Raw genomic sequence first — 23,394 nt, forward strand, 5'->3', positions numbered from 1 at the left:
TGTATCTGCACCTTTTAATTTATTTAACTTGTTATTTAGAGCCTACACATGTAATGTAATAATTTGATTAACCACCTCAACCAAACTACTAAGCGATACATAAGTCAAACCAAAGCAGGTCAAGAAGTTGCAATGCACAAAACACCAAAAAAGATGTCTTATGGTACTTATCCTCAGTGGTCAGGCCAAATCCAGTGGCATGCTATCGAGATTGACATTTGAAAAACACAGAATAGCTGCGAAGAGAAAGGCTCCTTATGGCAGTGACAAGCCAGTCATGCATAATCAAGAAACTAATACAGCTATGGTCTTACATGTAATTTACACTACAACAAATTAAGTCTTAGACTTAAGACAGGAGGTAGAGCAATACATAATGCATTGTATAGAGTTCTTAATAGCAGTTGTCGATTAGCGTGATGCAGGACAGGCTTTCAAGATTAAAGCTTTTTGTCAATAAATATATTAATTAGTCTTCACACATGATTTCAGCACTTGGCATATGCTTGCAACAGGTTCACCAGAAACGGAGAAAGAAATAAATAAAAGATAAAATGAAAGAAGATAGTGAGTGATCAAGTTCCCTCCTTACGGTACTTTTTGCATCCAAATAGAATGATCATCAGTATAAGATAAAACAAAAAGCTTCATAGAGTTCCCTCACAAATTTTGCAATGCACGTAGAATTAGCATAACCTAATCAAATGAATTCAGTTCTTAGATCTACAATAATATACATGAATTGTGCGGAATATGGACAAAAGATGAAAAAGGGAACTGAGATTACAAGAGAAACAAAACTAAATTCTTATTTCATACAACCCATACTCTCAGATTACAATGACCTTTACACCTTATACAGCCATCGGCTCACTAACACTTCTAATGGCTTATCAACCTCTTTACTAACTACCCGACTAACTTCCTCTTATTACAATTATAACGACCTACTACTGCCAGAAAGACCTAAAGTAGCCAGCAAAAATGTACAAAGAGAGATATGGAGCTCAGACAAATGGGCTGACAAATTATACAGGGACAAGGGATCTTTGCATGAAGGGTCAGAGGAACAAGCTAGGCAGAAAGGGAATCTCATGCTGAACAAAAGAGGGAATGGGTGGCCTAGAGAAGGAGCTTATCCAGGGAAAAAGGCAGGACAACTTCGGGAAGGAAGACTTCGGATGGCACTGGCCTCTCATAAAGGCAGCTGCTGTTTACCTACTTTGTCACCTTGGGTTGTTGTCCTGCGTTGTGTTCGTTTGAGCTGCTATGGTGCTACTTTTGTTTGTCAAATGAATTGATTATGTCCACATTATCAATATCAGAAGACTTTTGAACTTTCTGTGTGGCCTCTAGTGGACTATTGTCACGGAAACCCTATCATTTGCTGCTTCGCGTGTCAGTAAGAAGCATGTGTTATACCAAGTTACATTCCATTACCAATATGAAAAGCATAATATACACGTGTTGGTTTCAGTAAAATTTAGAAGGGACTCTATTAAAACCCAATCTACATAGGATTCACTATGCCAAGATTATGCTTCACAACGTAGATCCATAAGAAATAAGCAGATTTTCCAGCAAAGTAAATAACATAATAAAAGAAAAAAAAAACATAGTCCAAATCTCGATATCAAGCCTAAAAAATTCAATGGTGGAACAGATTAATGATCAAACATTGTTAGTTGAAATGCTTCTGCTCGCCAAATAAGACCCATCAATGTACATGCAACCAGATTTGCTAAATTTAATAGCAGAAATTTAGTGGAAAACACAACAGATAGAATGGTCTTCCAAATAAATAAAAGTCAAAGGTTCACACCAGCCAACATCAATCCTGAAACACTAGTTTACATCAAATGACACTCATAGATGACCGTGAACTTGAAACTAAACGTCAGAATATAATTAATACAGATATTTCCATGCCTATCTGACAATCATCCTCGCTTATTTTTTGCCTCCACCACTACCACCTGCAGCTTTACTCCCAGCTGCTTCCTGAGCTGCTTTCTTCGCTGCTTTCTCCTGCAGTGCCTTTGCATCTCTGGCCCCGAAAGAGATAGGAATAAACAAAAGATAGGCACAATACAAGAGCAAGATATTAAAGAAGAACCAACCTTTCCCGGCGTTGCTCAGGAGTCAACCCATCATTCTTGCCCTGCTGCTTGCCGCCCTTGGAGACCCGGGACTGAGCCCTTTCACGATCTTTCTCCCTCTGGTTACCGCGTTCTCTACCGTTAAAGTGAAACAGGCAAAAAAAAAGAAAAAGGCAGGAAAAAAGTGGCCTTACGAAGCCCACATGATAAGAAGAACAAAATCCATGGCCAACAGATCGCGATTGAAAACAAAAGATATTCTTTAACTCTGAATTGAGATGCAGAAGACATAGAAATTTTTAAAATTTCGAAGAGAATTTTCATATCCGACATCAATACTTCCTAACCACGTCTCTCCACAAAAACAAGGGTTATTCTCTCATTCCAAAAGGAAATTTAATTTCTCGGATTTTCAATGAAAAGAGACGCAAATTCAACCCGACAAATTGCTAAAACTTGAGAAAAACTAGAAGCATATCACAAGATCAAAGGATATGAGTCATAATTGCTCGATTCTTCAACAACCAAACGAGATCGGAGAAGGCAAAAGCCCTGAATCAAGAAATCAGAGAGAAAAGAAATTACACAATGGAAGAAAAACGAATCTTTCGATTAATCAATCAATGAAAACACGAAGTACGCAGGGAACATAGTACCTGATAGAGATGGATCGACCCGGAACAAAACTTGCACAGGTAAATAAGGACTTTGCCAGGGAGGCGACTTAAATCGAGAGCTATAAATACAACTTTATTTTCTACAGTCTGTACCGACGGCTGATTCTCAATATTAAATTAAATTAAATAAATGCAGCAGGAATAATATTTGGGGGAATTACACGAAGGTCCCAAATAGCAGAATTTATTCCTCTAAAGTCCCTGAAAACCATTAAGGCTTCGTTTGGATTACCGTCCCAAACGCTAAACGGCCCTAGGAAATTGTGAAACCAAGGTTTGCAATTGAATTGAAGAAAAATGATTGTTTGGCTGGGACAATTAACACAACCAGCTTCTGAGCCAAATGGTAAACGCTGGAAACGCAGCTCTGAGCTACTTTTGGAGCATTTGAAACTGAGATATGCCGTTATGAAGCATTAATTGCATATGAAAAATATGACCTACCAGTATTAACCCTCCCTCAATTTCCCCTCCCCCAAATCCACCTTCATTTCCATTTCAGGTCACTCCCTCCATCTGTAGAGCTCACCCCCAGGCTTTCATCTTCACCGTCACCGGCTGCTCTCCCTTCGTCCCTCTTGTCGGTGCTTCTCCGTCCGTGACTATCACCAATGATTCTCCCTCCTTCACTCTCTCCATTTTCTCCCAGACGGCCGAGCATTCTCCCCTACTCTTCTCTCTCACGCTCTCCCATTTTCTTCTTTCATTTCAGGTGGTCCTCCGGTTGTTCGACCGAGCTCGCAATTTCGTTTGTTGTTGGATGTGCCAGAGATTAGCCGGAGTTGATTTGTTGCAGATCAGTGTGGTCTTCTCCCAGATCTTTATTTCATCCTCAGTGAGTTAGTTTCACAGGATCTGTTGAGCTTTACCGTGCTTCATCGATGTGTAGATGTGCTTCCCGTAGATCCAGCCATCTCTGCTCCATTTGATTTCTGCTTTATTCGATTTACCGTGGCTGCCTCAACTCAGACGCAAGTCTTCAACTCTGTTCTGCTCCACTTGATTTACCGTGTCCATTGAAGTTGGCACTTCTCCCTCCGTCACTCTCTTCTGCTTGGGGCTGGTTGAAGGTCTTCAACTCGCAGCTCCAACTCGCAGCTCCAATTCGCAGGTAAGGTCACCGTGTGTGATGCATATATATACATATATATATTTGAGCTAGACTGAGATTTGGTACAGAAACTCTTTCCATGTTTGAGTTCTGATTGTTGTTCTCCTTTTCGTTTAGATACACTGTGAAAGCAGAGGGAAGTTTTGTGCCTCTCGATTGCTACTGCTTCTGTCCGTTTAGCTTCACCCTCCTTCGAACTTGTCTGCTCCTGGTTTGTGGTTTTAATTCTCTTGTAGTATCTGATGAATTTGCTAATTTTTGTGTCCTGTTGTTTGTGATGAATTTGCCGTTTTTGATTAATCTTGAATGTGATGAATTTTCCATTTGTGATGAATTTGCTTCACTCTCCTTCAACTCGATGCTAGTGCTTCTCTACATTTGCCTGTGTTGTTTGACTTCTGCTTCACTCAAAATGCTGCTAGGAGCCATTCTAGGAATATAATTCAATCTTGAATGTCATACTTGTGCCCGGGGTTTAACTTCGAATTTGTTTTCCTTTTTCAGAATATAAAATAGTTTTTTTTTCTAATTTGTTTTAGCATGTTGTAAACTCTGTTATTTTCAAAATATCATTCTTAAGAATATGTGAGACATTATTCAGGGATTTCATTTAGAATTTTGTGCTCTTGGTGAAGAGGGATGTGGTTAGGCTGCCCTATGGTGAAAGTGGATAAGATATATAAACATTATTACTTTAAAAATGTATTGATTGATTGCTTCTAAACAAAAAGTTTAAGCAGACACTGTTAATTGTGAGTTTATTCCTGTGTGTTACTGCTTGATTCTAAACTTATTGTGGATTTGATACATTTTTAATTTCATCAAGACCAATGAGTAACGATAAAGGCAAAGCGCATTGGGATGTAAGCACTACTAGTGTTTTTCTCAAAATATGCATGGACACAATTTATAGCAAACATCGTCAAGGATCCTCGTTTACAAAGCAAGGTTGGGACATCATTCACAAAACATTCAATGAAAAGACAGGGAGAGGATATGGGAAAAGACAGCTGAAAAATAGGTTGGATAACTTGAGAAAATAGTGGAAGGCATTTGAGCAGCTAATTGGTAAGGAGACGGTATAGGGTGGGACCCTGAAAGGAACACAGTGGTGGCATCTGATGAGTGGTGGGAGAGAAAGAAGCGGGTATGAACTAGCTTCTATTAATTTTTAAGCAGTTAATGACTTTTGAAAATAATTTAACTTTTGTTTACTTTTGGCTTTGCAGGAAAATCCAGCATACGAAAAGTTTAGGCAGCATGGGTTAAAATTCCGGACTGAATTGGAAACTCTATTCAAGGGCACTATGGCATCAGGACAGGATATGTGGTCACCTTCTTCGACCCAGCCTGAGCCACAGAGGGCTGATCAGCCAAATGATTACCGACCCACAATGGATTGGGAAGAAGGTTCAGGGGACAGTGAAGACGGGCTGATAGGTGTTGACACTGGACGCCGTGCAGGAGTTTCGAATGATTTGGACGGTATCAATTTAACTGCAAACACATCAAACACTGCACCCAGTATACCTAGTGGTTCAGGGAGCCAAGGAAAGAGGAAGAGAGGTGGAGGGTTGGATAAGTACAAGAAGCAAAAAATGCCTGCGACAAAAAGAATAGCAGATGCAGTAAGCTCGATTGAGAAGGCTTCCATTAGTACAACAGCGGCAATAAACAAAATCTCCAATAGTGATAACACTACTGAGCTGACTGCTGATTTGCTGAGTATGGAGGAAATTGTCAGTGACACTCATCTTTGTGTCATGTGTTGTAATCTGCTGGCAAACAAGACTTTCAGGGACATATATGCTGGTCTGAGAGAAAATAGGAAGGTATTAGTGGCTTGGTTGAAGCACAATGCTGAAAATCCACCGCCATATGCTGCACCTAAGAATCCTTGAGTTGTGCCAGGGGACTTGTTATGACTTCTGTTTTTCTACCTTAATGTTGTATTATGTGTTATGTGTTATGACGATGTATTTAATGACTAGGTTTAATGTTGTGTGTTTCGTGACTATGTTTAATGACTAAGTTTAATGTTGTATGTTTCATGACTATGTTTAATTATTATGTTAAAGTTTAATGATAATTTGTGTATTATCTTTTCTTTTCTTTTCTTTTTTGTGAAAATTTTTACTTACCTTTAGTATTTATCTATTCACAGGTAACACACATTTATTATGTTTGATTCAACGGAGGGTTGGGGCGAGGGTTGGGAGGATGATGGGGGAGACGAATGGTCTCAATTAGTTCTCGCTTTACATGAACACACAACACAATTATCAGAGCTAAGTGTGTTAATGGGTCAGTATGTGACACCTTTTCTGTGCAAACAGCCATGTAGAACTAGTGAACAAACTGGTTATTTGTGGGTTCAAGAACTTTTAGACGGGCATGAAGGACGGTCTAAGGATATGTTTCGAATGGACATAGAGACATTCCATCAGTTATGTTCTAAATTGGTTGAACATGGGTTACAAAATACTAAGTACATAGGTGTCCATGAATCTGTTGCCATGTTCTTGAATACAATTGCGCATGGCCATTGTAATAGGATGATTCAGGAAAGGTTTCAGCGTTCAGGAGAAACTGTCAGTCGGCATTTTCATAGAGTGTTGGCTGCTTGCCTCAATTTATCTTGAGAAAATATCAGGCTAACTGATCCTACATTTTCCTATTGTCACCCAAAAATAGCAAATGATCCACGATACTTTCCATTTTTTAGGGATGTAGTTGGAGCAATTGATGGTACTCACATAAATTGTAAGGTTAGTCAAGCTAGGCAAGACAAATATATCAATAGGAAGGGATTTCCTAGTCAAAATGTCATAGCCGTATGTGATTGGAATATGTGCTTCACATTCGTGTTGGCGGGCTGGGAAGGTAGTGCACATGATGCTCATGTCTTTCATTCTGCTATCTTAACTCCATCCATGAATTTTTCTCATCCACCTGAAAGTATATTTCTTTAATTTCCAAATTAATTATTTTTAAATTCAGCTTCACTTGTATTATTTTCACCTTAACATAATTGAGTCATGATTTTTTAGGAAAATATTATTTGGTTGATGCTGGTTATCCATCACAAGTGGGATACCTTAGCCCGTACAGACGTGAGCGCTATCATCTCCCAGACTTTAATTGTCACCCAGGATTTACAAATCAGAATGAGGCCTTCAATTATTATCATTCAAGTTTGAGATCCACTATTGAAAGAACTTTTGGGGTGTGGAAGAAAAGGTTTGTAATCTTAAAAAATATGCCCAGATTCAAGTTTCAAACACAAGTCTGCATAGTTTGTGCAATAATGGCTGTCCATAATTTTATCAGGCAAAATTCTCCAACTGATGATCGCTTTATAGAAGCTGAACATGGAAGTGTAATAGATGAAGACAATAATCATGCAGCTGGTGAGGCATCCTCGTCAAGTTTAACATCTACCGCACAAATGAATCGTGTTCGTGACTCAATTAGAGACCAAATTGTGCAAAGCTTACTATCTAATTAGTTATGTGATTTCATTTACTTTAATTAGAGACCAAATGAATTTTAATTTATATTCATGTTTGTCCATTATGTATATTTAATTAATTATTTATAATGTGCTTTTAAATTTTTTCTCCGTAATAAATATTTTTATTTCATAATTTCACAAATAAACTATTTATATTTTATCATAATAATTTTATATTTTTTTAAAAACTATTATCAAATTAAAAACATAAAATTTCAAAAACTACTATTCAATAAAGTCCATGCCCTTTTCAGTCATTTTACAACTAAACTAACTTTTCTATTAATCATCCAAGGGTATGTTTGGATCTCCGTTTTGAGATCCAAACGTGCCTTGGAAATTGTAATAAGCCAGTTAGGAGCGTTCTAAGCTAAACTCATTGTTTGGATAGGTAGCTTTTCAACCTGACTTCTGAAAAAAAGCATCTTATTTCTGAACGCTCCCAGATGCAACTTTTCCAACGTTTCAAATGCATTTCTCTAATATGTATTCAAGAATATATTCAAGAACATATTCAAGAATATATTCAAGAATATAATTGAAAATGCGATTCCTCCTTCACTGTCGCACCTTGATCGGTCAGTTCCCCACCTTCGGCGACGGCCAGCTCAACTCCGGCGACTACCAAGTGGGACCCTTTTGACCTAACCCTTTCATTTTCTTTTTTCTATTGGAAAGAATGGTTTTGCCTTTCGACTTGCGTATTACATTTTACCGCCTGTTCCTTTCTCTACCATCTTTTTAATCGTCAATTTTTTTTTAATCTTTTATAAGCCACCTCAGCTCGTCCACTTGGTTCCATATGAGCATATTTAACAGAGTTAGAGACATGTCAGCATATTTAATAGTGTTAAAGGTGACACCAAGTCCTTTTAAAAATATAAGGACTAACGTTTTAAACGGAGCAAACTTAAAGGACCAAAACTGGAGGTTACAAACTTCAGGGACCAAAACCAAAATGAATGAAAAGTGTAAGGACTAATCATTGTATTAACCCTTTAATTAATTATCTACAATGTGTTTTTAAATTTGTCTTGGTAACAAATATTTTTATCTTATAATCTCACAAATAAACTATTTTTATTTTATCATAATAATTTTAGATATTTTTTAACAATTATCATATTAAAAATATCAAACACTACTATTTAATAAAGTATATGTCCTTTTTAGTCATTTTACAATTGAACTAACTTTTTTACTCATCCAAACAACTTTTAACTTTTCCAACTGACTTTTTAAAAGCACCTATCCAAACATACCATAACTGACTTTTACTCTAACTTCAGTTACAAAAGTCAGTTGGACTAGAAGTCAGTTTTGCCCAACGCCAATCCAAACATACCCCAAATAACTTTCAACTTTTTCAACTGACTTTTTAAAAGTACCTATCCAAACATACTCTAACTGACTTTTACTCTAACTTCAGTTACAAAAGTCAGTTGGACTAGAAGTCAGTTTTGCCCAACGTCAATCCAAACATACTCTAAGTTGTTGCTATGTCCCCAAGACCTAGGAGCAAAAAATTTACAATTGTGAGAAGATTATTTTACCCTCACTAATTGAAAGAGAAAAAGAGACCGGAATGAGATTCAATTGGCATGTTTTTTGCTGCTACATGGGAAGGGAAGATTGACAAAGAAGGAAAGGAGTTGTACAATTATTTCCATCATCTTCATTATTCCAGGCAAGTTATCCCCTTACTTCATCTTATTTGTAGGCTTTATTATTGACAACATTTATCATCTTTTTTCTCACAAACCTTGAAAATGTAATATTGATTTCATGGTTTGAACTTTGAAGGCTGATGGAGTGTAGGTATATGGGTATTTAGGATATGGTTCAAATCACTTAAACTATCAAGGGTGATCCATTTTAATCATACATGATTTTATTCATCATGGGTGTAATTTCGTTAATGTGGTTAGAGTTATAAAATGATGTAATTTCACAATTAGAATCTATTACTCTTAGGTCCCTTAGGTCCTGTTATCCATTTTGGGATTTCAAGAGACCTTGAATTAATAAAGTCTGTTATGTGGGACCTGTGTGTAATTTTCCTATAATATTTTTAGGAGAATTACAATAGATTAAAAAATAATTATAAAATGAGTCTTAAAAATGTTTATTTTTATTTTGAAATTTGTCATTATATATTGTTTAGGTTGTTATTGGGACCTTTTTAGTAATTATCTTTTTTACTGGAATCCTATTGTAATTCTCCTAATATTTTTTCGCCCATGGGGAGTAAACGTTATGTCAATATAAAATACAAAAATAAATTAACATATATTGATGGAAAAATAATGTAGTATTATTTTTCCCCAAACGTTGTTGTTTTTCTTATTTTTATGGTTGGAAAAATAATATTATGTTTAATTATTATTTCATTTACTGCATGATAAATATAACTAAATAATTGTCCTCTACATATAATAAATTCCTAATATTAATGGCCCAAAAAAAATCCTAATATAGCGGAGGCTCCTCGTCGTTTTTTTTAATAAATTTTTTCAATTTCAGGACGCATTTCATGCTCCGCATGTTTAATAAGTTTAAATTTGAGAGAAAATATCCCGGCCAAAAAAAATTGAGAAAAAATAGATAATTTTTTAAAAAATAAATTAATATATCTCGTGTTCTCGTATCATTTCAAGAGTAAAAACTAATCTAGCGTGACAAGTATGCGTTAAACTAGTTAGAATAAGCTCTTTTTTTTTTGTTTCCCTAAATAAAGAGAGAAAAAGGGAAATGAAATTGATGGACAATACAATTACAAATATAGTTGGAGAATAAAATTATAAATATATTCCTATTGTCCCTAAGAAGTCTTTTAGAAAATTTTTTATCCATTTTATAATATGTTTAGATAGTTTCAACAAATGTTTTTTCATTTATGCCCATATTTAATAAGGATAATGAGAAAGAGTAGAAATTAATATGATATTAGAATTTAGGGTGGTTAATAATGGTAATATTGGGAATCACTTAAATTTCATAACAAATTTAATCTTTTTCAATATTTTTTATTGATACACATGAATTAGTTAGAAAAGTTTTATATTATAAACCAAAAGGAGCATTTTTTTTTTACCTGAAACTTAAGGAATTATATTTTAAAAAAATAAATAGAGTTAAAATACAAATTTATCTCGAAAATTTTCAGTTAAGAGTATTGTGCACTTCAAAGTTTTTTGAAATTAATATAGCAATTTTATCATTGAAAATACTAATAGTCAATATTATTATTTTAATAGCCAGCATTACTCTTTTAACTGTAAGAGACAAAATTGTTACTACTTCTGGTCCTCAATATAAGTCTTATTTGACTTTTGTTTTGGTTCTAAATCTAAAATTTTAATCAACTTTGTCTCTCATATTTTTCTTTTCAAGATAGTTTATTTAATAGTGATGGTTCTAACCAACAAACCTGATTAGTAAAGATATTTTAGAAAAAAAAACAATAACTATTTATTGCAAATAACTAACTTAACTTATTTCATTAATATATTCAAATTAGTCAACTAGTTTTTATTTTTATATTTAGAAGCAAAGGTAATATAATTTTAAGCTTTCTAGTAATATTAAACACAAACTTTCAGGAGAAATATACAACCCTTACCCCTAAGATTTTTAATTATGACTTCCACCCTTCACTTGCTAAACTTGAAAAAATAGCGTGGTAAAGAGTTCCCTTTTCGGCCTCCCGCCCAAGGCAGTAGAGGAACCCATGACTTACTATTCTCTTCTTCATTACGATTTTATTTCATTCATTTATCATTTATCTTTATATTACGTTTTCTCCTGAATTTTTAGACAAGGATTTTGTTTATGGATAACATTTAAACATGCCTCTGGCAGTGTTGGATATGGAGAGATTAGAATTCAGAGGAGAAGTCATAAATGTTAATAAGAAGTTATTGTGTTATTAATAAATTATACTTCTCTAATTCTTTTTATAGACTCTAATTAATTAGTTCACATAAAATCTCAAAATTAATTTTAACAAAAGTCATGCTGAAAGAAGTTTGGTTAATTAATTAAATAAATTTATAGTTAGTTGGGAGTGCTACGTTAAGAAATACTAATACTCTAAATAAAATATTTTGTAGTATGAAATATACAAGAAGTCCTGATAATAAGAACCAAATGGAGTAAATAATCACTCGGGTATTAAATGTAAGAAATAAATAGTTAAATTAATTATCTGTAATAAATATATACTGGTTTTCTTAACATATCCTTTTTGTTATTACCCTCATTAATGAAATCTTCCTTTCATATTACCTCCGGTTTTATATATAAGTTTCAAATAATTGAATTACATTTAACTAACTAGCAATTAAAGTTGGTTAAAAATAATAAATAGGTTAGAAATATATCTTTTTTCTCAAATTTGCTCTTATTTATTAAGAGAGTAAATGAGATTCAATAAATAAAAAAATGATAAAAGAGAACACATGGGAATAATATTAATGTGTGTGTGAGAGTACTAAATACAGTCAAATAATGACAAAATAAAAAGAAAAGTAATAAATGCTTAGACAAACCAAAAAATAAAGCTTACATTTTGGACCAGATCCATATCTAAAAGTGAAGTTTATATATAGGACCGAAGGAAGTGTATACAATCAATAGGGAAGACTTAAAAAAATTATAAATTTAATAGGCAAAATGAATTATAATTTTATACTTAAGATTAGAATAAACCCTTCAATTAGCTTTTTATTTTGGAGAGGAGGGAAAATAGTTTATTTCCTAACTTTAATCATTCTAATGAAAGGATGACCCATTTGTAGTCCTGCGTCAAGTTTGGCCAGATATGTTCAATCCATCCAACTTCTTAAAATTGACTTTTTCTCCTCATAAAAAATTATACTAGTAACTTCTAAATTCTAAATGTTATTAAACTGTGAAGGAATATTAGAAAAAGAACAAAATTACATACGGCCTTATCAGAAAAATATCAGAAAAATACAAAGAAGGTTGAAAAGTAAACTTATTAGACGGATATGAGATTGAATCAAACTTTTCAAGATTTATGAACAGCTTGCTTTCCTAAGAAATTTGTACATTACATTATATTTATATATTGAATATTAATTATTAGTTTTATCAATCAATTGAAGATGTCCTAAGTAGAATCATTTTGTACACCATTCAACTAACCTACTTATTATGCTGCCTCTGGATGTCAAACCCAATCATGAAAGATCCTGTTTTCTCCTCCTCTGATCTTTTCACCTGAATGCATTTCTGAGGACTGCAATTTTGGCATTGCAACCATGAATCTGACCTTGATCCACAAGGAGCATACCAGGAGATTGATCAACTAGCTTGATGAGTTCTAAGTCTTTATTCTTTTTTTTTTGGCCAGAGACTTCTAAGTTGAATATACAATTATTGGAGATAAGTTTTCACATGGGATTCATCTACACTTTCACTTTCATGAGTTTTCTTTCCTCTTGCTTGCATCTCAAACAATTCAATTCTACATAGATAAACAAGATAAATCATTACATAATGAATGATGATTAATTATTTACGTAAATGTAACTTTCTATTGGAAGTGTGTTCGAAACATTATCAGATATTGAATGTGAGCACTTCTTTCTAAAGGGATTCAGACCTTGATTGATTAAGTTATAAGAAATTAGTTCCTTTTATAATATCCAATTTAGTGTGTTTTTACAATGCAGAATTGATTTTAGGTTGAAAATTATTATTAAAATCACGATTTACTTTTTTAAAAAACCACGACTTCAATTATTGTCAATCAAGAAAAAATTAATTATCTTACCACTCTCAAAGAGTCAACATAATTCTGGCTGCAAGCATGGAAGAAAGTAAGAAACAGGGTTGTGTGTTGCACCATAAAATTCGTTGCCATTCAAACCAAAATCCATAAACATCCAATCTTTTTCATTAGTTTTGGGATGTTATCTATTTATAAAATGATATTCAATTTTAAAGATTGACTAAAAAAGAAGAAGAAATTCATCTAAAATTAAACTATATATGATTTAAATTAAATAAATTCTATTGCTCACTTCTGAATCCCTCTCTCCATCTCTTCCCCTTTACCTACCACTCATCAATAGCATCTATGAAGGGGAATTGATTGGAGAGCACATGCTGACAAATCCAGAAGCACCTATGAACAACACAGCATCTTTCTCTATCCTCTTTTTATCATCATCATCCTGGTGAGCCCCCCAATTCATAATTTCTCTTTTCCTTTCCCAGAAAATTTATTCTATTTTCTTAAAGTCTTTTTGGGTTTTAAAAAAATTTATGAAATTGAAAAATCAATCAGAGCCTCAAAGCTGTGCTTGTTGTCTCTCATAAAACTGGGCCTCCTCTGTTTCTGAAGGGATCCGAGGCTCCTCTTTCTTTCTCTCTTCTCTGAGTCTTTTTGATCTTTTCCTTTTCCAGGGACCCACTATGAGATAAAGAAATCAATTTTTTTGTGCTTTTAATAATATTTTCCGTTTTATATACGTTAGCTTCTTAATTTCGTGATAAGCCTGGGTTCAATTTTCTTTGGTTCCCCTGTCTTCCTCTGTTCTCTTTCCTGGTTTCTGCTTTATTTTCTCGGAAAACGACAATTTTCCGAGAAAATAAAAAAAAAAAAAAGAGAAAAATGTTGACTCCTCACTAGTTATCTCTGCGGTATTTGCTATTAACTCATCCGAACCTTCCATTTCTTGCCTTCTCCTCTGCCAAATTTGCAACTTTCCCGAGGAATTCTCCATGTGAACGCCAAGCCGAGCAAGATTTCTCTCCGGGACCAGCTGAATTCTTAGGAATTCTTCACTTTACAAGTTCGGTTTCTCGCCGTGATTTTCTCGGCAACTGCAGATTCCGATCAATTTCTTGGGAAACTGAGAATGGAAGGTCGCCGGAGAATGACTCTTTATGATCAAATGTCTGCCGTTGACGGCCGCCGAGACTCGCTTGCGGGCTCGACCCTCGAAGCCGTGATGGCAAGCCACAAGATAGCCTCCGAGTCGAGCCGCCGCCAGTTCAGCGGCAGCCGAACCCTCTCAGACATCATTCGAGGAGACAATTCCAACACGAAGGACAAGAAATCTTGGAAAATCTTCAAAGATAAGCTCTGGCTCAAGCGCGCTGGATCTGCTTGGTTCTCCACAATCAACATCCCGGCCTTGGATATCTCTATCCCTAACCGGAATAACAACAACTCCGACGCCCCGTCAACAAGTAACCCACCCGACTTCTCAGGTCCGATCTTAGCCAGAGCTCGGTCTTCCCTCAACGACGTCTTCTCCAGCGAGTTGAGGCCCCAAACTTCGCGCTCCAATTCCTTCCGTCGAGACGGCGCGGTAACTTTCCGGGACTGCCTGGACAGCGACGGCGACGGATCCGAGTGCGACGACTGGGATCCCGCGCGTGAAGGCACGCGCCGCCTATCAACAATTCTATCAGAGGAGAGAGCGTTGTCTGAGAGAGAAGCTGAGACAGCCGCCGCGGCATCTTCGGCGGCGGTGGCGGCACAGGGGGTAGACGAGCCGGTGAGGATGTCGCTGACGCTGATGGATTTACTGGAGGAGACAGATAGGCAAATGGGGTTTGATGCATCGCGATACAGAACAGGATACGAAGATGACGACGAAGAAGTATATCAGAGGATAAAAATGGTGGAAAAGGAAGAAGAAGAAGAGGAAGAAGACAGCAAACGATGGAGCATACAGGAAAATTGTTGTGTGTGTATGGTGAGGCATAAAGGAGCAGCGTTTATACCATGTGGACACACATTTTGCAGGCAGTGTTCGAGGGAGCTTTGGGTGAGCAGAGGCCACTGTCCACTCTGCAACAATGTTATTCTGGAGATTCTTGACTTGTTCTGATTCATTCATCTTTCATCTCCGTTTTTGAGCTATCTGAATGTTCCTCATTCTATATATTTCTTTTCCGTTTCTGTTTCTATTTTTACGTTCCCCTCCCTTGTAAAGTGGAGTTTGAGGTATGAATTAAAAAAGAAAAAGTGTGGATGATGATGAAATGGGGATGAACAGAGGTGTAATTTTTCTAAAGGTATATGCAGATACCCTTTCCATTCCATGCACATGGCATATTTCAGAAAACACTCTTACTCTTTTTACAAGGTTAATTTTAAAGAATATTGCCTTTATACTTAAATATAATATCTAGTTTATAGTATAATTTATACGGAAAAGTAGTTGTTATATTTTTGGATTGGAGGTAGTATTAAATACTATCTTAGCTGCTAAGAGTTTGTGGAGAAGTTTTTCCTCTCTTGTTTACTTTGTCGTTTAAATTTATAATTCTTTTTCCAAGCTATCCTTGAACAAATCATGAGTTATTAACTAAGAGTAGTTTCCGATACAAATAATTATTGGGTTATATTTTAAGGAATTAATATATATTTTTTTATAAATAATTAATTTAATTAATTTTTTTAATCTTTATAAATCAGTTAATTAGCTTTTATACATGTTGATTTTTTTTAGGGTTCATACAATATTTGTCTCTCAAATTCGTATAAATTTTGATTTTAATTCATCAAGTTTCAAATTACAGGTTTCGGTTTCTCAAAAAACAAAATGGTTCAGATTTTTATTAAAATTACACAAACCAATATTTTAAATAAAAAGAAATTTAAGGGATCAAAATTTATGGTTTGAAATTTTAGAGATCAAAAACTAAAATGAGATAAACTTAAACCAAAAATTGTATTAACTTATATATATATATATATATATATATAAGGGATGAGAAAGTAAAAATTACATTAACAAAATTTAAGATTTTTTTTTAATTTTAGTGAAACGAGAATTATAAATAAGATTAGGATAATACTTGATTCAAGAGTAAGGAATACAAGTGTTGCAATTTGTTGATAAGATTGTGGTCAGATCATGTATTGGCCAGAAAGTATAATAAAACAAGATCAAGTTCACTGGCAGTGGCACTTGCTTGCTTTACACATATAGAAAATTTGACTTAGCGTCTGTGTTTTTTCTTTGGGAAAGCGATTTACGTTGCAATGGTGGCCAAAAGAAAGCACATTTTCCCCACCCACTCATTCTCTTTAGGTGAAGAGAATCTTTTGCAACAGGGAAAAATTAACGATTTCAATTTAAAAGCAAACTTTATCCATTCACATGAGTTGGTTGAACTATTTTAAACGGTGAGAATTGTGAACAAGGGGAAAAAAGTATACTCCTCTAATCCTTAATATAAGACCCATTTAACTAATTTGATTAAATTAAGAAAGTTAGATAAGTTAATTAACTATAAGAAATGTGACACGTTTTTCCTAAATTACCGTAATCATCTTTCTCATTACTCCTTTTTCCTCTTCTATCTGATTATGGTTGAGGGAATATCCATAAAGGTAATTTAGAAAAAATTGATAAATAGGAGAAATGGGTCTTATATTTATGACTAAAACTAACTCAACAATTGTGTCATATATTAAGGACCGGAGGAGTAGCTTCCTTTTCATTAGACAGAACAATGGCCAGTAGAAAAATTTAAACATTAGATTCACTCTCAATTTCATTTTTAAAATAAGTTAAGCACTATAGAACAAAATTGCTGAAAAGCCTCCATTGCAAAAAATTTATTGTGCAGGGGCATATGAAATTTGTTTAAAAACCTAATTGCAACCTATTTTTTGTGAATGCAACTTTTTTTTTTTCAGTTGTGTGTAACTTATTTGCAAAATGAAAATTATTTGCCTGTAGTTAAAATAAAAAGATCGCTTTAAAACTTAGCTCCTTGAGTAGTGTTGAGCAATAATATTGCAATTTGGACATTTTAATGTTGCCATGGGGAGTTGGAGTCATAACCTTAGCTTTGAATGTTTGATGTTTCAGAACATAAAACAATGTATAAAATTTTAGAAATAATTCTCGTGTTTTTAAGATGTTCTAATCAATTAATTAAAAGAGTTGGTCCAACTTAGAATGGAGTCAAGAAAATGATAAGTATTGATTGAGGGTAAAAATGGCAATATAAAAGAAAAATTAAGATATAAGTTAGAATTATTTTATTGTTCTTTTTTTTTTTTAAAAAAATAGGAATCCTTCCCGCATGGGAGAAAACTCACCCACACTACACACTTGCCCTGTGGTCCTGGCTAAAAGGGGGATAAAAAGGGAATAGAGAGATTCCCCAAAGAAAAAAAGGGGAATAGAGAGCATATACTACTGGGCCAGAGTCTTAAAAACCTGATCGTATGAATATTGGGTCTTCCTACTACAGTCGAATGTGGGGCCACCCTTAGTTTTTCTTCCTTCCCATTCTAATAATTTAATTCACTTAAGATAAAACTCTTTTCACATATTTATTTTAAAATCACTTTTAAAAAAACTAATCCAAATACTCCTGAATTGTTTCTTTCTTTTATTCTTCTTCTTTTCCACGGCCCATGCAGTACCAAGTTCCAAAATTATTGTCATCTTATCGTTTACTCATCTCCAACGCAGGTTAATATTTCAGTCTAAGCCATAACAACAAAAAATATGAAAGAATGAAGTCAAGAAAATGGTAAGTATTGATTGAGGGTAAAAATGACAATATGAAAGAAAAATTAAGATATAAATTAGAACTATTTTATTGTTCTTTTTTTTTTTTTAAAGGGAGAAAACTCACCCACACCACAGTACCACACACTTGCCCTGTGGTCCTGGCTAAAAGTGGAATAAAAAGGGAATAGAGAGATTCACCAAAAAGAAAAAAAAGGGAAAGAGAGCATATACTATTGGGCCAGAGTTTTAAAAACTTCATCGGATGAATATTGGGCCTTTCACTACAGATGAATGTGGGGCCACCCTTAGTTTTTCTTGTTCCCAAATTCCAATCATTTAATTCACACAAACTAAAAAACTCCTCATATACTTATTTTCGACTTCGGGAGTGTTTGGGAAACCCAAAACCATGGTTTCAGAAGCACTTTCCCGCAAAACGAGATAATCTCCTCCACATATTTACTTCGTAATCCTTAAAAGCACTTCTGAAACCATGGTTTGGTTTCTATCCAAACACCCCCTTCATAAAATTACTTTTAAAAAATTGTTTCTTTCTTTTATTCTTTTTCTTTTGCATGGCCAATGCAGTACCAAGTTCCAGAATTATCGTCTTGTCATAATATTTCTTACTCATTTCCAAGGCAAGTTAATATTTCCGTCTAAGCCATAACAACGAACTTAATGAACTATTCTCTTGCAGTTGCTACTGTATAATATGAATCTGTTGGCAGATGACGAAAAGCTAAAAGCTAAAAGCACTAGCAATACAAGGTCAGTGAGGCAAACTTTTCCAACTAACAAAAAATATACCAATAGTCTTAAAAAGAATGAGTTAAACCCATGAACAGCAGCAAGTAGATAGCTTTCACAGTTGATTTAAACATCTAATTTTGAGTTGCACAATTGTCCCTAAGAGTATTTGTCAAGTTAGAGCCGGTAAATACACCAAGTCGACATGAATGAGACGAAAAATACACCAACTCAACCTGAGTCATATTTTGGCTGGTCATAAAACAAAAACCTTAGTCCGAAACCATACTAAGAATGAAATATACATTAATGTATTGTCTATTTTCTGCATTCTCCTTCTTTGACTGAATAATTCTGAAAGCCATGAAATGAAAAAGGAGGAAAAGGGAAATGCAGCACAGGAAAAACCCATTAAAAAAAAAAAAAGTACGATACAAGACAAAAACTAAGATTGATACAAATATCTATGTGATTCAATTACAAAAAGCAAGCTTCAGCTTGGTAAAATTGCCATTCTAAGACATGGAATTATCTGGAGCTAAGAAACATCATCATCTCATTACAGATTTAGGTCAAATCATGGACTGTGAATAAGACAAGCAACACTACTAAGGTGTCAATAACAGGAAAAAGAAAACTTTGCACTGTTGCAGTATTAACTTCTATAATCTGCCGGATATATATTACAGTAGATCAACTCAACCCCATCTATTAGGGGTTGAGACAAAAAGTTAGTACTTAATAACTTACAATTTAGCCTTTAGTTCTCATGATTGTAATGCTGCCTTTTCCTCCTTCTGTGCGAATCTTCGTCTTCCCAACTACAGGCTTCCCTGAAAAGGCTGATTTAGGGTAAGCAGATGGATCTTCTTCACTGCTTTTTTTGGGTTTTGAAGGAGGTGGAGTTTGAATCCGCTGGTTTATCTCTTTCAGCGTTACATCTCCATGAGCACCACTGGGTTTGATGAAGGCAAATGGATAGGCCACTGAAGAAGCCAATTTTGTGGGTGCTCGTATGAAAGATTTCCTCCCTACACACATAAAACCAGTCTGAAGTGGTTAGATTTTCATCTCAAAAAATTATATGCTGCTGTTTGCTACAACTTATTGCTTAAGGGATGTTGTTATATTCTTTTACATATCAATATCATATAGCATACAAGGAGATTTACTCAAGTTACATGTCACTAGAGGATAATTCAAATAGAACCTAAGAGGATAGCTTGCAAAGAAAGACCACATATAGAACGAAGTTAAACCTTTAAAGATTATATTTTTGGGTGTTCGGGTGACACGCTTCTGAGCCACATTTTGTTCATAAGCTGGTGAGACATCACAGGGCTCTGCAAGACAAAACTAATAGTATGAATAACATGAAGGAGAAAATTTTGGGAGAATTTTTAGGATTTGCTATCAGGTTCTCTAGCAAAAATATGACAAATGAATATTTTATATAGCTCGGCAATACATGATTAGGTCTTTTGGAAAAGTTTGGCCACGTGTTATATTTTACAGGAGAACTGGATAATAAACACCTAAAGAACTGTGGGTAGGTCTTTTCCTAGCATAAAAACATACATGAAAAAGGAAAAGGAAGAAAAAGACAAAATCAAAGAATAATGTCGGATGGCAAGCAATATGTCCTGTACCTGAGACATTAATCTGAACATTGTCTTGCCCCGAAAAGTTCCTACGTCAGATAATGTAATTGTCAGATCATTTTCTAAAACTGAGTATATGCCAAAAATCAGATTTGAAGAGACATACATGATATCATCAGGACTAAAATCCATTTCAGCATCATTAAAGCATTGTGCAAGCCATCCTTCGGCTGACTGCTCAAGATCCTCACAACTGGAGCCAGATGCATTTCCTAATACATATTCCATCAAAATTGGAGAAAGATCCAAAATAAACATCCAACTATGCAATCAAAGAAGAATCTAGCAATAGGCAAACCTGATGTCTCAGATAACAATTGTGAAACTTCGAAAAGAACATCTTTCATTGAGTCTTCCTTCCCCTATGTACAAAATTGAATAACATAATCTTTTTTAGGATCTGACTTACTGAAAGTCATGAACGCTTGAAAGCATTTATGCAAAATACAATAAATGAATTATGTGGAAGACTATATCCCCATATGCACAAAAAGCACTAATGCAATGCAAATCCCTCAACAAGAAGTTTGGGTCCTGCAATGATTAAGAGGCAGAATTGTACACCAAGCCATCGCATCATAACAAAAATATTAAGAAGAAAATATGTGAATAAGGTCCACTTAGCAGAATCAGTTGAATAATAACACAAACAAAAAATTAATTTTTCTTCAAACAAGATGACTATGAGAAATATGGCTCTAACAACGAGAAAGAGAAACCAAAGACAAAGAGAAGAAACCGAGACAAATTACACTAAGTCCTTGCACCATTCATTATTTTCCCAATCAACAAGCCAAAGGTAGTATCAAAATGGGGAGGTATTTAACCACAATGACTTCTGAATATTGTTAGAAGTTAGAAGCACCTAGCATGAGAGTCAGATAAAGGAAAAAACTACTAGAACTCACATTTAATTTAAGGTATTCTGAGGACATGTCTTCGTAGGACAAGGAAACGTCCCCATCTTCACTGCTGAATTGTAGCATCCGACGCCTCTTTACTTGAGAAGAGGTCTCTCTACATTCATCTAGTTCATTCCGTAAATTATCTGAAATTCATTTCTATTTAAGTTAAACGGGATGATAATAATAGAAAGGAAAAGGAACACTATGACAAGTTGTGCATATTAATAGGACAATAGAAAAGGCTGCCTTACAGAGAACTGCCTTACCACTATTATTGACATGGTAAGCCAAATCTCCACAAGCCTTAACTGGGGTTGTTTCATCATCAAGCATGTAGGAAAGATCCTCTTCATTTTGAGGTACTTCATTCCACAGCTCCTGAGACATGCCTGTTCAAACCAAAAAATATTATCTCAAGCATCAGTTATCCGAAAAAATTAAATTTGAGTCAAAGTAGAACTTACTCATATTGGAAGCCTTTTCGAGAATATGATCCTCCTTATGCCAATCCCATGGTTCCCTAGCAACATTAAGAAATAGTAGACATGTAAATGCTGTGGAGGCGGTTCAACATTGACTGAGATAAAGCCAGCCGGAAATATTGCAGGGAGAAAATACACAATAAATTTGTACCATCACCGACATAGAAGAAATCATTAGGTATAAGACGGGCTCAGCCCCCAAACAGAAGCTGTAAACATACTACGTTATATATAAAGTATGTAGCATTAATATTAACCGCATGGTCCCCTGCAGCAGTAATTACAGCCAAGTAACCAAACAATGAGATCCTACGCAGAGAAAAGCAGTCACACTTGTGCATTTAAACGGTTTTACTTTAATTCATAGCTGTAAAATGTAAAGGGGAGAAAGTTTTTTTAAAAATTCAAAAAAAGGGATGCAATTGATGACACACCAATTAGATGAAAACCCCCATCTCCATCTTTTCCTTAATCCTTATCCTTAAAATCTCACACAAATTGAACGATCTCCAGGGTTCTGTGAACAACCGGAAATAAAAAAGGACAGCGTGGAGAGCAAAAGAAACAGCACGGAAGGGATCCCGGATATACGTGAAACCCCAAATAGAATGTACACAGAAATGAAGATAAAGCAGATTGAACAAGTCACAACATCTTCAAAGCTAAAACTCGAAGTGCATTTCCCAAAGTTTGACTTCCTAAACCAAACTAACCCATCCCCCAAACCGATCAAACACAGAAACACCTACAGAGAAAAGAGAGATTTACTTGTCATTGTCGTAATCCATATCAAAAGAAGCAACAGAGCTCTTCTCAATGATCACAGTCCCTTCTCTCTCCCCCCCCTACTGGCCACTGTCGAAACTAGCCGTTACAGAAAGATCGATCACGCTCGCTCGCTCTAAATAGCAGCTTCCATTAGAAACTGGGTTGCTTGAGATGTGTGCTGCTGCAAATGTGAAAACTGAAAAGAACCCAGCCAAAGCACAAAGCGCCGATTCTCTTTCTCTCTCTTTCTTCTATGAACAATATCAGAGCTTTTTGCTAATTTCCCGGTTTTATATTTTCAAGTTTAAAGCTTTTTATTAAAAGAAGAAACAAAAATCCAAGCGAGGAAGGTGGAGGTAGACCATAAGGTCCGTTTCCACGACCACATGACCAGAGCACGCTTTTACTCACTGGGACCCGTTCCAGTCCGTTACTCTTTTCTGCTCTCTCTCTCTCTCTCTCTCTCTCTCTCTCTCTCTCATAAATAGCGGGCGTGCGACTGTGCGAGAGCGTGGGTTTTTTTTTTTTGACCGGGTGCGAGAGCGTAGGTTGGAAATTAGCTTCTTTTTTTTTTTTTTGCCAACAAATTGGAATATCATTTTAGGTTGTTTGTTTTTAATAAATAAATGCTCTATGACAATTGACAAGTTTTAAATTGCAGAAATTACTAATCTAAGTATACGTTGTTTCTTGTGTCTTATAGGAATATAAAAGGTAAAAATGCGTTATTTATTATTTATAAATAGCATGCCTTCATAAATAAATATTAAGAATTTTCATTATAATGAAAAATATTTATAAAATTTATAAGGATTTACAATTTACAATTATGATTAGAATTAATTAATACTATAAAGTGAGAAAAATTTGCACAGCCCCTGGACAAGATCTAAAGTTCATTAAGACG

At 34.9% G+C, this 23,394-nt stretch overlaps 2 protein-coding genes and 1 long non-coding RNA gene across 3 annotated transcripts; 1 reads left to right on the top strand and 2 right to left on the bottom strand.

Annotated features, from left to right (window-relative positions):
- Nucleotides 1-1,723: 1,723 nt before the first annotated feature.
- On the bottom strand, nt 1,724-2,229 carry LOC114746734 (uncharacterized). The gene is made up of 2 exons (XR_003740303.1): nt 2,121-2,229; nt 1,724-2,047 (listed from the first exon to the last, which is right to left on the bottom strand). It is a non-coding gene; the product is annotated as an uncharacterized LOC114746734 (long non-coding RNA).
- Nucleotides 2,230-13,879: 11,650 nt separating this feature from the next.
- LOC114746714 (uncharacterized) lies at nt 13,880-15,319 on the top strand. The gene has a single exon (XM_028934992.1). It carries the CDS (start codon nt 14,292-14,294, stop codon nt 15,270-15,272), a length of 981 nt encoding a protein of 326 aa, XP_028790825.1. The 5' UTR covers nt 13,880-14,291; the 3' UTR covers nt 15,273-15,319.
- Nucleotides 15,320-19,347: 4,028 nt separating this feature from the next.
- On the bottom strand, nt 19,348-22,760 carry LOC114746740 (protein XRI1-like). Its single transcript, XM_028935019.1, has 9 exons — nt 22,488-22,760; nt 21,702-21,757; nt 21,504-21,626; nt 21,241-21,380; nt 20,631-20,694; nt 20,439-20,544; nt 20,321-20,361; nt 19,931-20,014; nt 19,348-19,702 (listed from the first exon to the last, which is right to left on the bottom strand). The coding sequence occupies exons 1-9, from the start codon at nt 22,505-22,507 to the stop codon at nt 19,425-19,427; spliced, it is 912 nt and encodes a 303-aa protein (XP_028790852.1). The 5' UTR covers nt 22,508-22,760; the 3' UTR covers nt 19,348-19,424.
- Between the last annotated feature and the right edge of the window lie 634 nt (nt 22,761-23,394).

Source organism: Neltuma alba, unplaced genomic scaffold, assembly GCF_004799145.2.
Source record: "Neltuma alba isolate B1F8T4 unplaced genomic scaffold, ASM479914v2 tig00000841_pilon, whole genome shotgun sequence".
In the NCBI taxonomy this organism is placed as follows: Eukaryota; Viridiplantae; Streptophyta; class Magnoliopsida; order Fabales; family Fabaceae; genus Neltuma; species Neltuma alba.

Coding starts and splice junctions, on each gene's coding strand:
- LOC114746714 (XM_028934992.1), top strand. CDS start 14,292: ATGGAAGGTCGCCGGAGAATGACTCTTTATGATCAAATGTCTGCCGTT.
- LOC114746740 (XM_028935019.1), bottom strand. CDS start 22,507: ATGGATTACGACAATGACAA. Junction 21,758..22,487: donor ATGGATTACGACAATGACAA/GTAAATCTCTCT, acceptor TAATGTTGCTAG/GGAACCATGGGATTGGCATA. Junction 20,362..20,438: donor TTTAGTCCTGATGATATCAT/GTATGTCTCTTC, acceptor TATCTGACGTAG/GAACTTTTCGGGGCAAGACA.